General features: G+C 45.4%; 1 protein-coding gene across 6 annotated transcripts in view; it reads left to right on the forward strand.

The window, feature by feature from the left end:
• PTPN21 (protein tyrosine phosphatase, non-receptor type 21) overlaps positions 1–17,742 on the forward strand; it is a 66,532-nt gene that overhangs the window by 14,735 nt on the left and 34,055 nt on the right. For all 6 annotated transcript variants that reach the window (XR_003096238.1, XM_025215548.1, XM_025215551.1 and 3 more), the window contains 2 exons: positions 10,505–10,674; positions 13,787–13,884. Coding sequence is in view for 5 of the 6 variants with exons in the window: in XM_025215548.1 (XP_025071333.1) it covers positions 10,505–10,674; positions 13,787–13,884 (268 nt within the window). In the remaining variant the exon portion in view is untranslated. The remainder of the gene's footprint in view (positions 1–10,504; positions 10,675–13,786; positions 13,885–17,742) is intronic.

Raw genomic sequence — 17,742 nt, forward strand, 5'->3', positions numbered from 1 at the left:
CCACAGCTGTTTTTCTACAGGATGAAATTTCTTCCAGTAGACATAATGTTTGTATGCAGTCACAGTAACCTTACACGAACCAGCCTGGGAGTGGGTGGCAGGTCCAAAATCGATGTGGATCAGGTGAAGGAACACCTTGAGAATCTGGACATTCACAAGTCTGTGGGCCCAGACAGAATGCACCCGAGAGTCTCAAAGGAGCTGGCAGGCATCATTGCACCCCCCTTGGCAAAGATATTTGAAAATTCGTGGCACTTGGGTGAGGTCCCGGAAGACTGGAAAAGGGCCAATGTGGTCCCTATTTTGAAGAAAGGGAGGAGGGATGACCCAGGGAATTATAGATCAGTTTGACATCCGTCCCTGGAAAAACCCTAGAGAATATTGTCAAGGGATTCACCAACACCAGACTAACAGAAGGCAAGCTTCTGAAGGCTAGCCAGCATGTCTTTGTGATTGGCAGGTCTTGCCTGACGAACCTCATCTGCTTCTATGACTAGGTGATACAAGCTCTGGACAAGGGAGATGACGTGGATGTCATATGTCTAGATTTCAAGAAAGCCTTTGACTTAGTTCCCTATGGTGTCCTCATGGCTAAGCTGGGCAACTGCGGCCTTGATCATCTTATGGTCCGATGGCTAGGTAACTGGCTATGGGGTCGGACCCAAAGAATACTAGTTGACGGGAGCAAATCAACATGGTGCAGGGTGACTAGTGGAGTTCCTCAGGGCTCGGCACTTGGGCTGGTACTCTTTAACATCTTCATTAACAATCTGGAGTTGGGAGTCAGATGCAAACTGGCAAAGTTCATGGATGACACCAAATTATGGGCGAGGGTGGTCACACTGCAGGACAGGCTGGGGAGACAGGCCAACCTGGACATGCTCTCAAGGTGTGGTGACCAAATCCTGATGGCCTTCAATGTTGAAAAGTGCAAGGTGCTGCACCTCAGTAGGGAGAACGCTCAACACACTTACAAGCTTGGCAATGCTACACTCTCTAGCACCATGACCAAAAAGAGACTTGGGGGTCCTGATTGACCACAAGATGAATATGAGTCACCAATGTGATGCTGTGGCTGGCAAAGCGATCCAAACTCTGGCATGCATCTACTGATGCATCTCAAGCAAAACCAGAGATGTCATCCTCCCGCTTTACTTGGCCCTGATGAGGCCGCAGCTGGAATACTGCATCCAGTTTTGGGCCCTCCACTTCAGGAGGGATGTGGAAAAGCTTGAGAGAGTCCAGAGGAGAGCCACTCGTATGATCCAAGGCCTGGAAGGCAGGCCATACGAGGAGAGGCTGAGGGATTTGGGACTCTTCAGTCTGGAAAAGAGAAGGCTCAGGGGGGACTTGGTAGCAGCCTACAAATATATAAGAGGGGTACATCAGGACCTGGGAGAACAGCTGTTCACCAGAGTTCCTCAAGGGATAATAAGATCTAATAGCCATAAACTCTAGGAAGGATGATTTAGACTAGATGTAAGAAAAAAGTTTCTTACGGTGTGATTGTTCAGGGTCTGGAACAGACTCCCCCCAGAGGTGGTGCAAGCACCTACTCTGGACTGTTTCAAAAGACATCTGGATATTTTTCTTGCTAGGATCACTTGATCCCAGCTGACTTCCTGCCTATGGCAGAGGGACTGAACTGTGATCTTACGATGTCCCTTCCAAACCCTAATGTCTATGAATCTATACCTACCCTCCCCTTTAGTGGGAAGCTTGCAGCTACTATTATTCAAGGAAAGGTAAAAGATAACACAACTAAGACCCTATGCAGATCGTGTTGATATATAGATTTATGATTAAACAACATACACAGAATTCCCCCCTCCCCCCCGACTTAGCTGCTATTAGTACATAATTCTGCTTTGTTTTAACTAGGTCTTATTAAAGGGATCTTGAAATAATTAGGAAAAATTCATTTGGGATTAGTTAAAAGATTTACATTCTGAAAGGTTTTAGACTTGGGATTGATTTCTGTTTGTAATCATTGAGTCATACATTCCGATGACCTGGGCGTTGCTCTGCTAAATCTTTTCCATAGATAGCCAGAAATGAAAATGTTCTAGCCATTTAAAAATTTGTCAGTTAATTATAAACAAAGATGTCTCAAAATGAGTATTTTAAATCTGTTTGTCCCCTTCTTTTGCTTTTATCCCGGGACAGTACAATGTGGCCCTTAATTATATAGTGTGGCTCTGGCTCTTCTGATAATTAAGTAGTGCACAATACGACACCCTTATTGTTTATTGAATAGCTCATTGTGTCTGCAAGTGTTTCACTGTTCACTCCTCATATTTGTGCGCATACACCCACACGCTTTTTGTAAGTCGCTTCTGTTTTTGTACTGTAAAGTCCTTAAGAGCAAGGACTGTCACTTTACTGTATGCTTAGACAGTGCACAATGGGGTCCTCATCTGACTTGGACTGTAGGCATGACTACAGTGCATATGCTAAATAATTAGGGCATGATATAAAAGTCTGACATTTTCAAGAAAATCTTTCCGCTTATTTCAGTGAGTTTGGGGGGGGCTCTTTTTCTTTGTATTCCTGAAATAGAGTCCAGAACTGTAAATATATATTGATTGCAGTTTCTTGTCTCTGCTCGGAGGTATAAAATGATAAAAGGCATTTTCACTCTTTGCTGGACTGCTGTCCCCTCTGGTTTATGTATCTTTATTTGAGAACTAGGCACTCTTCATGTAATGGAACTTGCTATTGTTTTAGGTGAGTAAAAAAAATAAGATTTCTTCTTTCCCACAATTCATTTGTGAAATCTCAAGTGCTGTGTTCTCCTTCTGTTATCTGTAACTGTAAATGCTTTCAGCACTGTTTTTGATCCCTTTATACAAAGATAAGTTGTTGCAATTAGCTATGAAACAGCTATCATCACCAGGGATCTGAGTGTTTCACTTGCTGTGGGAAAACATAGATTTTTTCCTTTAATGGAGAAAAGCACTTCTTGCAGGCTGGCAAAGTCCTAGCCTTCAAGGGACTGCTTAGGTCTGGAAAGAGCAGGATGCAGGGGTCACCGTGTACATGTGTACACACACATACATGTGGCAGCAAGGCAGTGTGGTGGAGAGTATCTTCTGCAGCTCCCTTCAGGTAAATCTGTGGGGATAGTGGAGGGCACGTGCCGTCTGAGATTTCTGTGCCCATGGTGAGTTGTGGAGCTGCAGCCAGGCCACATCAGCTTCCGAAGCGATACCTCCTCAGCCCAACAGGCAGGACCAAGCATTGGGAGCTAGTGTTGCGCCATGCTGCCATGGCCGCCAAGGTGAGGTGCCTATTGCCTGCTCAGCATGGGTGGGGGCAGGTGGCACTCTGTGCCGCTGCTGCTGCACCTCACCGTGGTGGTACGGCACTCCCTCCTGCACAGTGTCCTGCCTGGTGGGTCGCAGAGACAGCTCCTGCTCAGAGCTGGTCTGGCCTGGCTGTAGCCCTCCACCCTGCTGTGGGCGCAGAAATCTTGGGGGGCACCTGCCCCTGCCTCCCCACTGCATCGCCACATCACCTGTGCCTCCCCACCCTCCCACACATACCCCCTTCCCCACATACCCACCCTGTTTTCCACACACCTACTCCCTTTCTCACACACTAGGGGGTTAGGGGGCAGTGGTTTGGGAGTGATGGGCACCAGTAGGAATGGGGGGACTGTGGGTGGGGAGTGACGGGCACCAGCAGGGCCAGGGAGTTGTGGGTGGGGAGTGAGGGGCACTGGTGGGGCCAGGAGGCCATGGGTGGGGAGTGAATGGTACTGGCATATCAGGGTGCTTAGCACCACAAAGCAGCATGGGGGACAGCTGCAGCTGGATCCGTCCTGGTGAGCGAAGGGGGCAGGGGGAGCTCTGATTTTCCATGATAAAAAATAAATCAAATGCCAAAATATATAGGTATTTAGAATGTATTTTGTTATAACGATTGAGGTGCTGGTAGGCTACAGAGAAAACCAGGATGCCTGATCATCACTGACATCCCCATAAGGAATGTGTGGTATAGGGCTTATTTACACAATAAAGCCTTTGCTGATACAGCTATGCTGGAAAAGACCCATAGTGTAGGTTGGGCCAACAAAAGGAGTTTTTCTGCCAGCATAGCTACACCATCTTCCTGAACAACATAGCTAAACTGACAAAAGTATAGTTGTTGACATAGGGTTTTGCCAGTAAGGTAGATGTTTGGCTTCCTACTCCCACCTTCAAAACTTTTAGTCTGGAGCAGGGGTGCTCAACTGCTGGCCCATGGGTCAGATTCAACCCACAGCCCCATGTCATCTTACCTGTGGGGCTCCCTGTGGCAGTGGGAGAGCAGTGCCACCGTTTCCCTACTGCTAAATCTCCGGACCCATGAGGAACCCAGGGCCCTGTATGCTGGGTCTGGTGCCTGATCCCAGTGTACAGGGCTGAATAGAAGCAGTGCCAGGCCCACAAGGCCCACTTCTAGTTGGAAGGAGCAGTGCTGGGCCCCCATGCCCAATCCTAACACATGGGGCAGGGAAGGGGCAGTGCCAGGCCCCAAGCCTGGATCTGGCACATAAACAGTTCCTGCAACACTCATCTGGCCTGTGGGGCCAAAAGGTTGAGCACCAATTGTCTAGAGTGACCTGGCCATAGTCTGTAGGCCCAAAGATGTCTGATTTCTGTCAGTCTGGAAGGATTAGTATGTTTGTAGCAGTATAATTGCCTACAAATGTAAAACCTTTCAAGAGGTAACAGCAAAGTTGGACTGAAAAGTCCTAGAGAAATAAAAATTATGTTGATGCTCATTGCCAGAGAAACTGAAGACAAAGCCAAATCCTGGAATTGCAGCAAGGGCTGCAGAGTTTTTATGGGAGGGAAAGTCATATGAGTTACTGACATTCATGTTATCTTTACAGGTTTTTCTCCAGACAGCATAAAACCCAACTAGGAATGGCTTCAAGATACTGTACAAAAATACATTCTCCAACACAGAGAAATTAGAATAATTTATGAGTGTAAAACACCTTTCAGCTTAAAGGGCATGTTTAATCTGAGGTATAAGTGCAGCCAAATTCATTTCTGGTATAACTCAACTAAAGTAAATAAAGGCTGCTTGCAGACATTAAACCCACCTGCACAAACCACACTTTACTGGAAGAAGCAGTGCATTTGACCTGGCTCCGCAGCATCTGTATAGGTTGGGTGCTTCAGTGGGGCTTTTTGGTGCTTTTAACTAAAGCTGATTCAATCAGCTATTACATAAAAGTGCCAAAAAACCCTCTCTAAAGCGCCTGATCTGTAAAGATGTTGGACAAGCCAGGTTCAACTAACATGCCGCATGTGCTGGGCTCAATGCAGGAGCACACCCAATTTAAAGTAAAGCACCCCTTTTTTTTTTCTTTTTTTAACATCTGCAAGCAGCTGAACTTGCATTAGGGTTGAGATTGGCTGACTGTGCAGAGATCTTTTGCAACTTGAAATTAAAAACAGTTGCTGATTAACATGATCTATCCATACTACACAACAGGTTGGGACAAGAAGAGAAAACTATGGTGTCCAGCTAAAACAAATCAAGGGAGGCGCATGTATTTTTCAGATTTAGAATTTGACAAGGAACCAATATTATTGTTCTGTTTTTGGTATGGGCTTTTAAAAGATCACAAGTGTTTGAAAACTGCCTTGTAATTTATGTGCAGGTAAAAACTTACACAAAGCATTTTTATCATCACCTTTAGCTGTGTAATGACGAGAAGATTTAGTAGTGCACTACCTACTTAATCATATAGTATTGTATGTTCCTCAGATGTCTGATTTGAACCCCACTGCTTAGCCTATGAGGTCTTTTTGCCATAAAGTAGGGTGGTGGAATGGATGTGGGTGATAGAGGCAACTGTTTCTTCATGAAGTTCTGGATTTCATATTAGTATTCAACCCTAGACCTATATTATTACTTCCTTATTTATTCTTTTGAGTTCTTTTTGCTGTTTTACATTTATACACAAGCCTTGCTATTTCTTTTTGTAAAGTAGAATACAATTAGTTGGAAAGTAATTACATAGAAATTCTACAGTTCTTTTTATTTAGGTTTGTTTTTCTTCGCAGGGCTTGAATGATGAGTAAGTCACTAAAACTTCAAAACAGTGTTAATCTCAGAAGCTTAACATATTTTAAGAGTTATGCCACATCATATTTTTAGAATTATGTAATGCCATATGTTACTAAAAATAGACTTTCAGCAATGAGTAAAAATGGTTTCTATTTTTATCAGTCAGTATTCCAGGGTGCACAAACTCTACTGAAAACTCATAGGACCACATTCTGTCCTTGAAGTCAAAGGAGGACTTGTATTTAAATCAGCAGACAAGATTTGGTCTGTAGTGTTATATTGGGCTTTAATGTATTTCTTTTGAGCATTCAAAAAGTAAACATATGGAGGGGAGAGAGGAGCTACCATAATGGAAAAAGACTTTAAAAAGATTCTGGTTTAAAAATAATATCTAAAAACCATTGAAAATCCAGGTATCTAGTTGGTAGCCCTTTCAACACAAACCTCAGGGTTCTTCCCCCTTTCAATTACAGTTTATTTCTTGTTCATGCCTTCAATAAAATTTGGAGCTTCAGATCAAAGTCACTCAATTTTTTGTGGGGGAGCATTTCATATTAGTATTTGGGGTCAGATCCTATGCCATCTGTTATTTGTTTAAGTATTAGCCTGTTACACCCTGCTTAAGTCCTTGAAAAGCTGCTAATGCAAAAGATGGGTGGTAGATCCTTCTCCACCTCACTACATTTTGTGACTAAGGCCACTGACAGGTGTTCTCTTACTATGAAATTCTTAGCACTAGAAAAATAGCCCAGAAGTTAAAGTGAATATGTGTTTCAGTCCCCTGACTGGAGAGGTAAAGTGAGCAATCCAGTCAGGGGACACTAGAGGGCTGCACCTTGGGTCACCGCTGCCCATTGATTGGCAACCTGCCCTCTCACCTGCCTGGGAAGGGAGGCAGGTTGTCAATAGGCAGTTAGCAGCTGCTGAAAAGGAGACTGCTCCAGGAAGGTTCCAGCCCCTGGAGAATGCCAGCCCCCCATCCTGCCAAATAGCTGATTAGCAGGATAGGGGAGCCATTCTTCCACAGCAGCAAACCTAGTTTCTGCTGCGGGAGAATAGTCCCTGCTCCATACATTCCTATGGGTCCACTAGGAGAAGTGCAGGTAGTGGGGGATGATTTTTTTACAGTTACAAAACTGGAGCCCCAGGAAGGCTGCTGCTGTGCACAGTGTGACTGCACCCCAGCCCCAGGGAGGCTTGGGTGAGGGGCCATTCTCCAATGGCCACAATGCTTTTGAAGCTCTGGGAGGGTTCTTGCCACAAGAGAATTCCTGCTCCTCCCCACCTGCAAATGGGGTGGGGAGGGGTGTCCCTGAGAGCTTGCCCCTAGGTGGGATATCGGGGAGCCACTGCTTTCCCTCCCTTCCTGTCCCTTGAGAGCAGGGAAGGGAGAGCAGAGGACTGCGGGACATTGGGTGCCCTCAACACCAAAGAGAAGCATATAACCAAGTTAGTGTGGGACAAGGAAGGTCTTGGTAGGAAGTGATCTAACTTTCTTGTGGAAGTTTTCTTCAGTAAGAAACCCATTGAATGGTTGTACACTGTTTGCGGTGGGAGAGAGGATTTGTTCCTGACACTTATTTAACACCTATCTATGGCCTTCTGTAAAGTATAAGATAAAGATATGTTACAAAACTAATTGTTTCTTCTGGGACTGTTATACAGTAGCATAAGGTGGCACTTAGGGCGCAGACAGCAGTGACAATTTTTGCTCATTCTGGCCACAGAAAGCGGTTTATAGCTGTGACCAAACACAAGTGCACGGCTGCAGACCACTTGAAAAATGGCAGTTTGGGCAAAAATCTAAACCCTCATTGCATGGGGTCAGATGAAGGCATTTCAAAACAAAGCGTCTTCTGTAACTTCTGTCTGTGCTGCCTCCCAGCCTGTCACTGTTTTCAGAATAGGAGGGGGGAAAGGGAGGAGAGGGAGTTTGGTCTGGGGTTTTTTTCAGCCTCTGCTGGAGGGTGGGGAAGGGTGTATTGAAGCCTGCGCCCCCTCCCCCCCTCCCCCTCCAGTGGAGGAGCTCCAGTTCACCCATCCCACTCTAGTGCTGGCTGGAGAACACCTAGGACAAGCTCCCTCTGCTCCCTTTCTGAAGCAGGGACAGGCTGGGAGAGAGAAGGGGCTCTTGCCAGGAGAACCTGGAACCATCAGTGAACTTCTGTTTGTTCCGAGGGATCATTGTAACTCAGAACACTTCTGCAAAGCATTTGCAGTCACAGCAGGGAGCTGCACTTCTGTCTTTGCCCTCAGAAACTTACTAGGTAGAATAGGATTTGGCTGTAGGTAGGTTTTCATAAGTTTTCCTTAGTGTGCTTGAAAAGAGTCAGAACATTTCAGTCTGAACAATTTAAGTTTGGTGAAGTTATAAGAAGCAACTGAATACACTTCATTAAATAACCATGTTGGGGCATCTTAACTACTGTATTTATTCAAATCCAAGATGCCTCCCTGATAATTAAATTCTATACTTGGAAAGTTTATACATTTGCTACAGTTTTCCATGTATAGAATCTAAATATTGGAGAGTCATCTTAAATTTGTTCTCTCCTCTCTCCTACCTCTGCAATGGGGAAACAGTGGCAAAGGGGCAGGCACTGGGGGAGACGGTAGGTGGGCAGGTGGTGGCAGAGGGCAGGCAGTAGGGGAGATGGTACCTCCCCTCACCCCTGCCTTTTCCCCCACTGCCTCCCACCACCCCCACAGCCTCTGCCTTCCCTCCTGCCTCTCCCAGCTGCCACTTTGCCTCTGGTTTTGGCAGGCTTCAGCCCTACTCCAGCCCAGGGCACAGAGCACATCCCTGGACTGTGCTCAGTCTGGCCTGGTGGTGGGCAGTGGCAGGAGCAGTGGCAGCAGCTTCAGCCTTGGAGCTACACCCACGACATAGGACAGAGGTGGTAGAGAGTTAAGCAGCAGCTGCAGTGCAGGGCCAGAGCTGGAGTTGCAGTGGCCTTATGCTCCTCCACTGCCTCATACTCAAATCCAAGATGAGGGCCTTTTCCCCACTGAGCAGAGTGGGGATGGATGCGGGCTGCAGGCACGGGGCTCCCCACTCTGCTGCCTTCCCCTGGGAGCCCTGTGACAGCTGCACACCCCCTCCCTGCCCAGAAACAGTAGGGAGCACAACTTCATGCTGCCTCTGCTGCCACCTCCGCTGCTGCCAGGTAGGCAGGGAGTGGCTCACCGTGGTGTCGCTGGGGGGCAGGAGCCCTGAGCCAGCAGCAGACAGCCTGCCTTCACCCCCACCCTGTGTACAAATCTTGGGGGGGGGGGGGGCACATGTCCCTCCCATATGCCTCCCAGGAGTGCATACAGTGGCGGGGAGCCATGCCCCTACCTCTTTGCCCCTGGATGAGCCTTTTGTGGGTCCATCCTATTCCCAGCCCTAGGCTCCAAGCACCACCCCAGATGGGCAGCACCCCCGCCCCTGCCCCATTCCCTTCCTCACTGTGGGAGCCACAATGTGCCCCCTCCCCCCCACTAGATTTACCTGGAAGGAGCTGCTCTCTAAGGTGCCTGGCTGTATTCCTAGCCACCTGCATGTGTGTGGGCATGCACGTGAATGTGGTGCCCCCTGTGTCCCGCTCCTGGCAGGCCCTTGCAGGCTGGAACACTGCCACCCTGCAAGGGGAAACCCGTTGTTTCCCACACTGAACAGAAAACCCGGATCCCCGCACAACACTGCGAATCCAGGACAAATGCTGTCCTGGAGCCGTGCAGCCTGGGACCGGGAGTTGAGGTTCCCATTTTAGGACTATTCTACCCAATTAGGGATGGATGGTCACTATCTGTGGATCTTTTTAGTATTACAGATATCTGTCCACAGCATTGCTATTTTATAAGCCTTTATATTGTAAAAATACTCTTGATTGGATCTAATTTTGCTGTGAAAAGTTAAGGTTAAACTAAGGTTAATTCATGTTAATTTGAGAACCCAATTCTGAAATCTCGCTCGAAGAAGTAAGGGCTGCAGGCTGCAATGTGATTGGTTACTTCTTGTATGGCAGGAAGTTCACGTTGTATTATGAAGTACTGAAACTTACTACCAAGCATATCTTTTAATTCTGTGAGTTGTCCCATCAACGTCATTGGGAATACTTGCATTAGCAAAGTCTATCTGCTAGGTTTTTTGGGCCTCTAATTTACTGATGGGACCACCAAATACTGGTATGGGGTTTTTTTTCAAGTACCAGTATTTATTTTTTTATTTAACAAGATTTAATAGGACACGCTGTTACTTTAAAAAAATGTCAATTCTTTTGGCAATTTTGAATCATAAAGTCTATAGATGATATAATGACTTCTAGGTTTTAAATGGTTTTAAACTTTCTGTGAGGCTGGAAACAGTAACAGCTTTATATGCTAGATTTATTTTTTCTGGCATTGCGATACCTGCCTTGTTTAATCACTGAACTGGTTCCTTCTTTTTCAGATTACTTATTTCAGTCTGTGGTATTACAATAAGCAGAACCAGCGCCGGTGGGTGGATTTGGACAAGCCTCTGAAAAAGCAGCTCGACAAATATGCTTTGGAGCCAACCGTGTATTTTGGAGTGGTATTTTATGTGCCTACTGTTTCTCAGCTTCAGCAGGAAATTACCAGGTGAGCTGTACATATTTTTAATTTCAGCTTGTAACATTCTAGTATGTATCTTAAAATAGTAATTATTGCTTGAATTTCCACTTCTTCAAAGGTTGAAAATCAAACAAGGCAAAAACTTTGCCTAAACTGTCGCATTTATTATCCCTTCAGATTATAGAATATATATTGAGTTACATGAAGGATGAATTTTCCCAATGATCTTAGGAATCTATTTAAGCTTATTCATACAAGTAATGTTGCTCACAGAAGTAATTCAGTCATAAAACTTTCAATTATTATAGACTATTAACCTTGTTTTTGAAAGGCAGAGTGAAGAAGAAAAAGATTTTTTCAGAGTTATGGGATAGAGCTTAATCTTCAGCTTACTCACCCTTCCTTTCCTGCTTAATTAAAACTCAGACCATAGCAGCGGCTGAAGATAGGTCTCCATAGGTGGAGATATGATTTTAAAAACAGCAGAAGTGCCTCCAAAGCTATGAAATAGGAGGAGAGCAACCAGGAGCAGCTACGGGACAGCAGAATTGCCCTAAGAAAAGTTAACTTGATTAATGGCTCATTGAGACCACTAAAAGGAGATTTTGTTGTAAACACCTCTGAAATGAAGAACAATGAGCCATTAAGTCACCCAAGTCCCTCATAATGCAATAGCTGCTGCACTGTGGAGCAGGAATCAAAGCAGGGTGCGTTTATCCCGGGCAGAAAATCCGCTTCCTAGCTTAATAGGTACACCTCAATTTTTGGGGGGTGAGTTTGGGGTATGTTGTTTGTGAGAAGTTGACAAGTTGACCGCCCTTCCGAAGTTAGAATAAATGATGAAAGCCTGGAAGTGGCTGAAAAATTCACTTACTTGGGCTCCACCATCTCAGAAAATCTTGGCTTGGAAGCCTAAATTAACGGTCACATTGGAAAGACCAGCAATGAATGCCCTGTCTTAACTTCAAAAAAGAGTTTGGAAAAACTGCATCAACAAAGATGTCCTTCTACAGTGTTTGCAAACTTAGTTCTCTATTGTATGGCAGTGAAACATGGACGCCGTATGCCAAGGAAGACAGAAAACTGAACGGTTTCCATCTTCGATGTCTCCTCTGTGTCCTGGGCATAACATGGCATGACAAAATCTCCAACTTCTCTGTTCTGGAACGGACCAAGATACCCAGTATGTTTGTGCTTCTGAGACAGAGACACCTCCATTGGTTAGGACATGTGAACTGTATGAGCATTGGCCAAATTCCCAAGGACATGCTCTGTGGTGAGCTGGCCAGTGCTGAATGTCAGCTTGGATGGCCCAAGCTCCATTTTGTTTATGTCTGCAAGAAACACCTTTGTGAGCTGTTCATTGATGGCTGATGCTGGGAATGAATCGCTTTAAACTGTTGTGAATGGAAAGCTGCCATGAAGCAGGGCCTACATCATGATGAAACGGAGAGGGTCAGTGATGATCTAGAGAAGAGATGTTGGAGGCAGGCAATAAAAAATGGTGTTCAGCATGCCAGTTCAAGCTCAACTGAGTTTGTATGTGCAGCTTGCCAGAGGGTGTGTCTGTTGCGCATTGGACTTCTCAGCCACTGAGGAAGCTAATAGTGGTCCTCGGTAACCTACCAAAGACACAGTCCCCATGGTCTGCCAAGATCAGTGGCTGCCAATGAATGAATGAGTGTGAGAAAATATGGGAGTAGGGTGAAATATGCCAGTAGGTCTAACTTGGGTGTTCTCAGAAAGAAAGCAGTGTCTGCTGATGTAATAGCTCAGTAATATTACATTATATTGCCATGCAACAGACAAGTTCAGGTGCAGACTTTGAGTTCCTGTGCCTTTGGGAAATGGATCTAAGGAGCCAGATTCTGCTCTAATTTACATCATAGAAGATTTGGTTTAACCTCAGAAAAGTTTATAGCATTACTCCTGAACTACATTGGTACAAACAAAATCAATACATGTTATACTAGATTTTAAACAAGCTGGGAAACAAAAAGAGAAAGTTGCCCATATTGCAGTGGAATGGTGGCAGGAAGGTACTGGCCTTGTATGTTTGAAAATATATTTTCTTTTAGCTGTTATTCTGCAGAACAAACAAGAGGACTGCTTCCTGAGTAGGGAGATCACTTTTCCTGCAACTGTAGAGCCAGGACTTAGCCTAAGCCTTTTGTTTGTAATCTATATCGCACTGTTGTGCGGCATGTGGCATTATTGTAGCAGTAGATAAAATGTTCTAGAGAATGTTACAGAGAACATTTATTTAACACTTTCTGGCAAAGGTGGAAAATATGTTCTTTTTCTCATCATGTGTTTAGTTTGGCTTTCACCTACTTATTATTTCTAGTGACATAAGGCACCTCCACAGCTGGAAGATAGAATCTCTTCTGCGAAGAGTACACAAACTAATATTCAGCATGATGCAACACATTGAAGTGACATTCACAATGATTAGTGTGTATAAAGAGATACTTTGGATGAAGAGAGGCCAGTGTTTTGCTAGACTAGCTCTGAAAGAATGTTCTGTTCTTAGGGGGTTGCACAGATGAGTGCAAGAAAACAGTTGTGGAAAGAATGGACATATGGGGCATTGTGGCTGGGGTTATTTGTGAGCACAGGAAAAAACAAGAGACGAGTAAATGGATAAGGAAATATTTATGCAACTCTTATTCCAAGGTGAGGACAAATAGATTGTGTTAAACATGATGTAGAAGTCATTAGCGTGATTCAGAGAAATGAATGACACTCTTAGATTAATCAGCAGAGAATACAGTGCTAGATTCAATATTTCTAATAGTCTATAGAAAAAGTGATGCCAGGGAGGCTCAAGAAGAAGAAATAATATTAAATAAAGGATTGATAAGGGTGTGAATGAGTGTTTTTGATGGCAGGCAGAAAAGGTCAGATCTTGCTTTAGAAGTAGTGGCAGGATTTCAACCTACCCTAGGTGTGAGTGGGTAGAGAAGACTTAGAAATGACCTCCAAATCATGGGCCTGAGTGACAAGGAGGAGATGAATGTCCTTGGATTATGGAGGACAGATGCATGTACATTCATAGGTTTATAAAAGTCTTGGTTTATAACTGCATTTTACTGAAACTGAAAAAATGGAAATGCTAACATAGGCTTTCTTTCTGTAGATATCAGTATTATTTGCAGCTGAAGAAAGATATCTTGGAGGGAAACATTCCTTGCACATTAGAGCAAGCAATTCATCTGGCTGGTTTAGCTGTTCAGGGTAAGTTGAGGAATTGTGCTCAGTGGCTATTTGTAAAGATGGAGACCAATCTGTTTGAATGCATATTTTATATTTGTTGTGTAAGTCAACACCATTACTCTATGACTTTTCAACCTGTGTTCTGTGGACTCCTGGGGGTCTGAAAATGATGTCTAAGGGGTCTGTGAAAGATGACTATGATCAATCAAATGCATATGAACCCCCACACTTACAATTCAAAGGGTTATACAGCTACATTCACATTTTTTTAGGGGTCCGCAAATGAAAAAAGGTTGAAAATCACTGCTCTAGGACAGTGGTTCTCAACATTTTTCACACTGGGATCCATTAGCATAATTATCATCTGGCCCCAACCGACACCCCCCTGGCCCCAACCCACAGTCTCTTTCTCTCTGTCTGCCTCTCCCCCCTCCGGCCCCCTCCCTCCCTCCCTCCCTCTCCGGCTCCTGTGGCTGCTCTCACAAGGCTGTGTGCTCATCACCCCCCGCCCCCCAGCCTTGCAGCCTGCATGGGGAAACCACATAATTCCCTGGGACCTCCCTGTGACCTCCTACAATGTTCTTGAGACCCATGGGTTAAGAAATGCTGCTCTAGAAGATGCTCTGTATTTGGTTACATGACACTGGGCCTTCCTCTTTTTGTGAAATATAAATTTGTTTTGAATTTATAATCTTACTATGCCTCAGTTATGGTGCCTTGTAGCTCAGCTACTCATTAAGGACTTGATCCTCAGAAGCCTATTTCCCAAAGCCACAGGGGAGCCGGTAGCCCAGGAGTTCTGGGCACTCTGACCCAAATCCTCGAAGGTATTTAAGTGCCTAATTCCTATCTGAGTTCATTTGGAGTTAGGCATCTAAATAACTTTGAGGATCTTGGCTTTAGTGCTTTGCTGAGGTAATTTTCTTGTTCTGTTCCTGCATATGCTCCTTTGTGGGACAGTAGCAAGAGGGAGGAACACATTTTAATGAAAAAGAAAATGGGCTTTATGCCCAGGCTAAAAATGGCAAAGGATTTGGCTTCATTTGCAGTGTATGACACTTTTTATGCTTTCTATTTGATTTTTGACTCAATGTACATGTTGCTAGTTTAACGTTAAGAAGGGAATCTGCTTTTCTGAGAACACATTTACCAGTGAAGTGGGCCAAAAAGAACTAACTAATGCCTTATTTACGCAACAGTGTTTTTGTTTAATACAAGCCAGGTCTTTATACTCTTCCTCTAACAAGTTCTTGCTTAATTCTTTTCATATTCTTTGGATAGTGTAAATGTCTTTCTGCTCAGTGAATTGTTTATAGGAATCTTTCCATATAATCCTCTTTTCAGATGGAAAATATTTATCCTTTTAGCCTTTGCATTCCTCATTCAGTCTGGCAGGGTGGTAAGAAAAGGGTTGTATGTGTTAGTAACAGAGCGAGAAAACAGGACAGAAAAATCCAGCCTTTGGATGGATACTGCATGAGACTACAGTAGTTTATACACGTGGATCAGTTAAGTTGAACTAATCAAAGAACATACTGGTGACTTGTCTTTGTCTCCACTGATTTGCAATTGTAATAGTTTCAGTAAGTCAGTTCTGAACTCAGTTTTCATCATGAATAGTAACTTATTCTGAAACAGTAAAAGTCTCATTTAAATGCCAGTTGTCGCCTACACAACAACTGTTAATTCATCATACAGGCAACCCTCACTTAACGCAGTTTCGCTTACCACGGTTTTGCTATAGCTCTCATTTAAAATACTTACCTGGTTTCACTTAGCGCGCAGAGCATTTCATTATAACACTCAGCGCAGTGGGTGGGGAGAAGCAGTGGCAACAGCGGTGATGGCATAGTCATTGTCAAGTGAATCAGCGAGTGGCAGCTGGCGGAGCGCAGGGTGGGGTGGCAGGAGCTCGGGGTCCGCTCTGGCATGTGGTGCTGGAGGAGGCGGGGAGGAGTGGCAGCACGAAGGGGCAGGCAGGGGGCCAGACAGTGTGGGCAGGGGGCCCAAATCAGCAGGGCCCAGGGCGAGGTGGCAGGAGCCCGGGGTCTGCTACGGCATGTGGTGCTGGAGCAGCCAGCAGGCAGGGAGGAGTGGTGGCGGCAGCAAGAAAGGGCGGGTAGGGTGTGTGAGCACAGGGCCTGGGCCAGTAGGGTGGCAGGAGCAGGGGGCCCGAGGCCAGAGCTGGCAGGAGTGTGGGGCCTGAGCTGGTGCGAGCCAGTACTCAAGGACACATGCGCAGTGTCCCCCGCCCCAGGGAACAGTGGGGCCAAGCCTGCAGCGCCCCCCATCCCCAGGCTGCAGCCTGTGACCCATTCCGCTCTGGGTACGCACTCACCCGTGCGGCGCAGACACCATCCCAAGCTTCCCCCGCGCTGTCTGGAGCCCTGTTGCCTTCTTGCTGTTAATCCCTGGGCAGGCGGATCTCTGACTCAGGCCCTGCAGGCGGGACGGCTGGGGCCATGCACAGGTGCGCTGGTGGCCAGCAGGGGCAATTTCAGTGGCGGAGCAATGAGGCCGGGAGGAGTCAATGCCTTTCCTGGCGGAGCCTGTGCAGTGCCTTGCCAGGAGCGGCAGGGCCAGGGCCAGCAGGTGGTGCAGAACCAATTATATTTATTTACATTAAACCCTATGGAAAATGGTTTTTGCTTAACACTGTTTTGCTTAGTGCTCAGTTTTTCCAGAACCAATTAAGAGTGCTAAGCAGGATTGCCTGTAGAAATGTTAATTAAGTACGTTTCTTGTGATATTTGTAAATCAGAACTTGGGGGATGCATTCACACTTGTTGGAATAGACATTTGGAAGAGGCTTTGGACCTTGGAGACAGTTTATCCTGAAGATACTGGCAGCTTTATTTCTCCTCTTCATCAGTTAAGTTAGTTCACTCTCTGGGACAAGACAGATGCAAATTCTTTGCCTCTCTGTGATCCCTTTTTGCTGCTTATCTGATAGGAAAGTTTTTCCTTTTTATCCCCAATGACCCTGGACATTTTCACAAGTAGCTTAGGTATATATTTGGCTGGAATGATTTAGTCAGGGATGATCCTGCTTTGAGCAGGGGACTGGACTACATGACTGTGTGAGGTTCCGTCCAACCCTACTTTACTATGATCCTAAGTCCCTATCAAGAATATTCCTGCATAGGGGAAGTTCCCAGCAGGTGTGGAGTGGGCAGAATTAGTTTCTAGGCTTCTCTACTCTGTGCAACATAGGGACTGTTATAGGGATGGAGAGGAGTAATGGTTAGGGGCCAGCATGCTCTGACTATTTGCATCTGATGTATGAAACCATACCCAACTGATGCAAGTTAGAGCAGTCCCTGTGTGCTCACACATCCACTAACAATGGGACTGGGATAGATAATCAGGAAACTGGCCAATCCCCGACTGCTTTGCCCCTTCCCCCTTTTTCTTGTACCCATTAGAAGTGCTGTTAATTTAGAGCAGCTGGTGAGGCTGCTTTCTACTGAGGATGCTGGTTGAAGACAGAAAAGGTTACTAAGGATGTTTTATACATGTGGGGCGGGGTGTTTTAATTAGAGTGTCTCTGAGAGCCGCTCTTATTCAAGCGCCGGGAGTGTCACATGTATCAGCGTCCCTGCACCGAAAAATGCTGGCAGGGGCACTTTAACTAAAGCTCATTGAACAAGCTTTAGTTAAAGCACCCCCACCACCATTTTTCAGTGTGGAGACACTGATACACCTGATGCTGGAGTCTTCTGGAGTGCGGTAATTACCACACTGCAGCAGACTCAATCAAATACAGTGCACTGGAGCAGCCTCACTGCACATGTATAGGCATCCTCAATTCCTAATGATTTAAGTTCAAAATGGTTTTGACCAGTTGGAAGAGAAACATGACTATACAGGAAACCTGTG

This window comes from Alligator sinensis, unplaced genomic scaffold (genome assembly GCF_000455745.1).
Source record: "Alligator sinensis unplaced genomic scaffold, ASM45574v1 scaffold1141_1, whole genome shotgun sequence".
Classification (NCBI taxonomy): domain Eukaryota; kingdom Metazoa; phylum Chordata; order Crocodylia; family Alligatoridae; genus Alligator; species Alligator sinensis.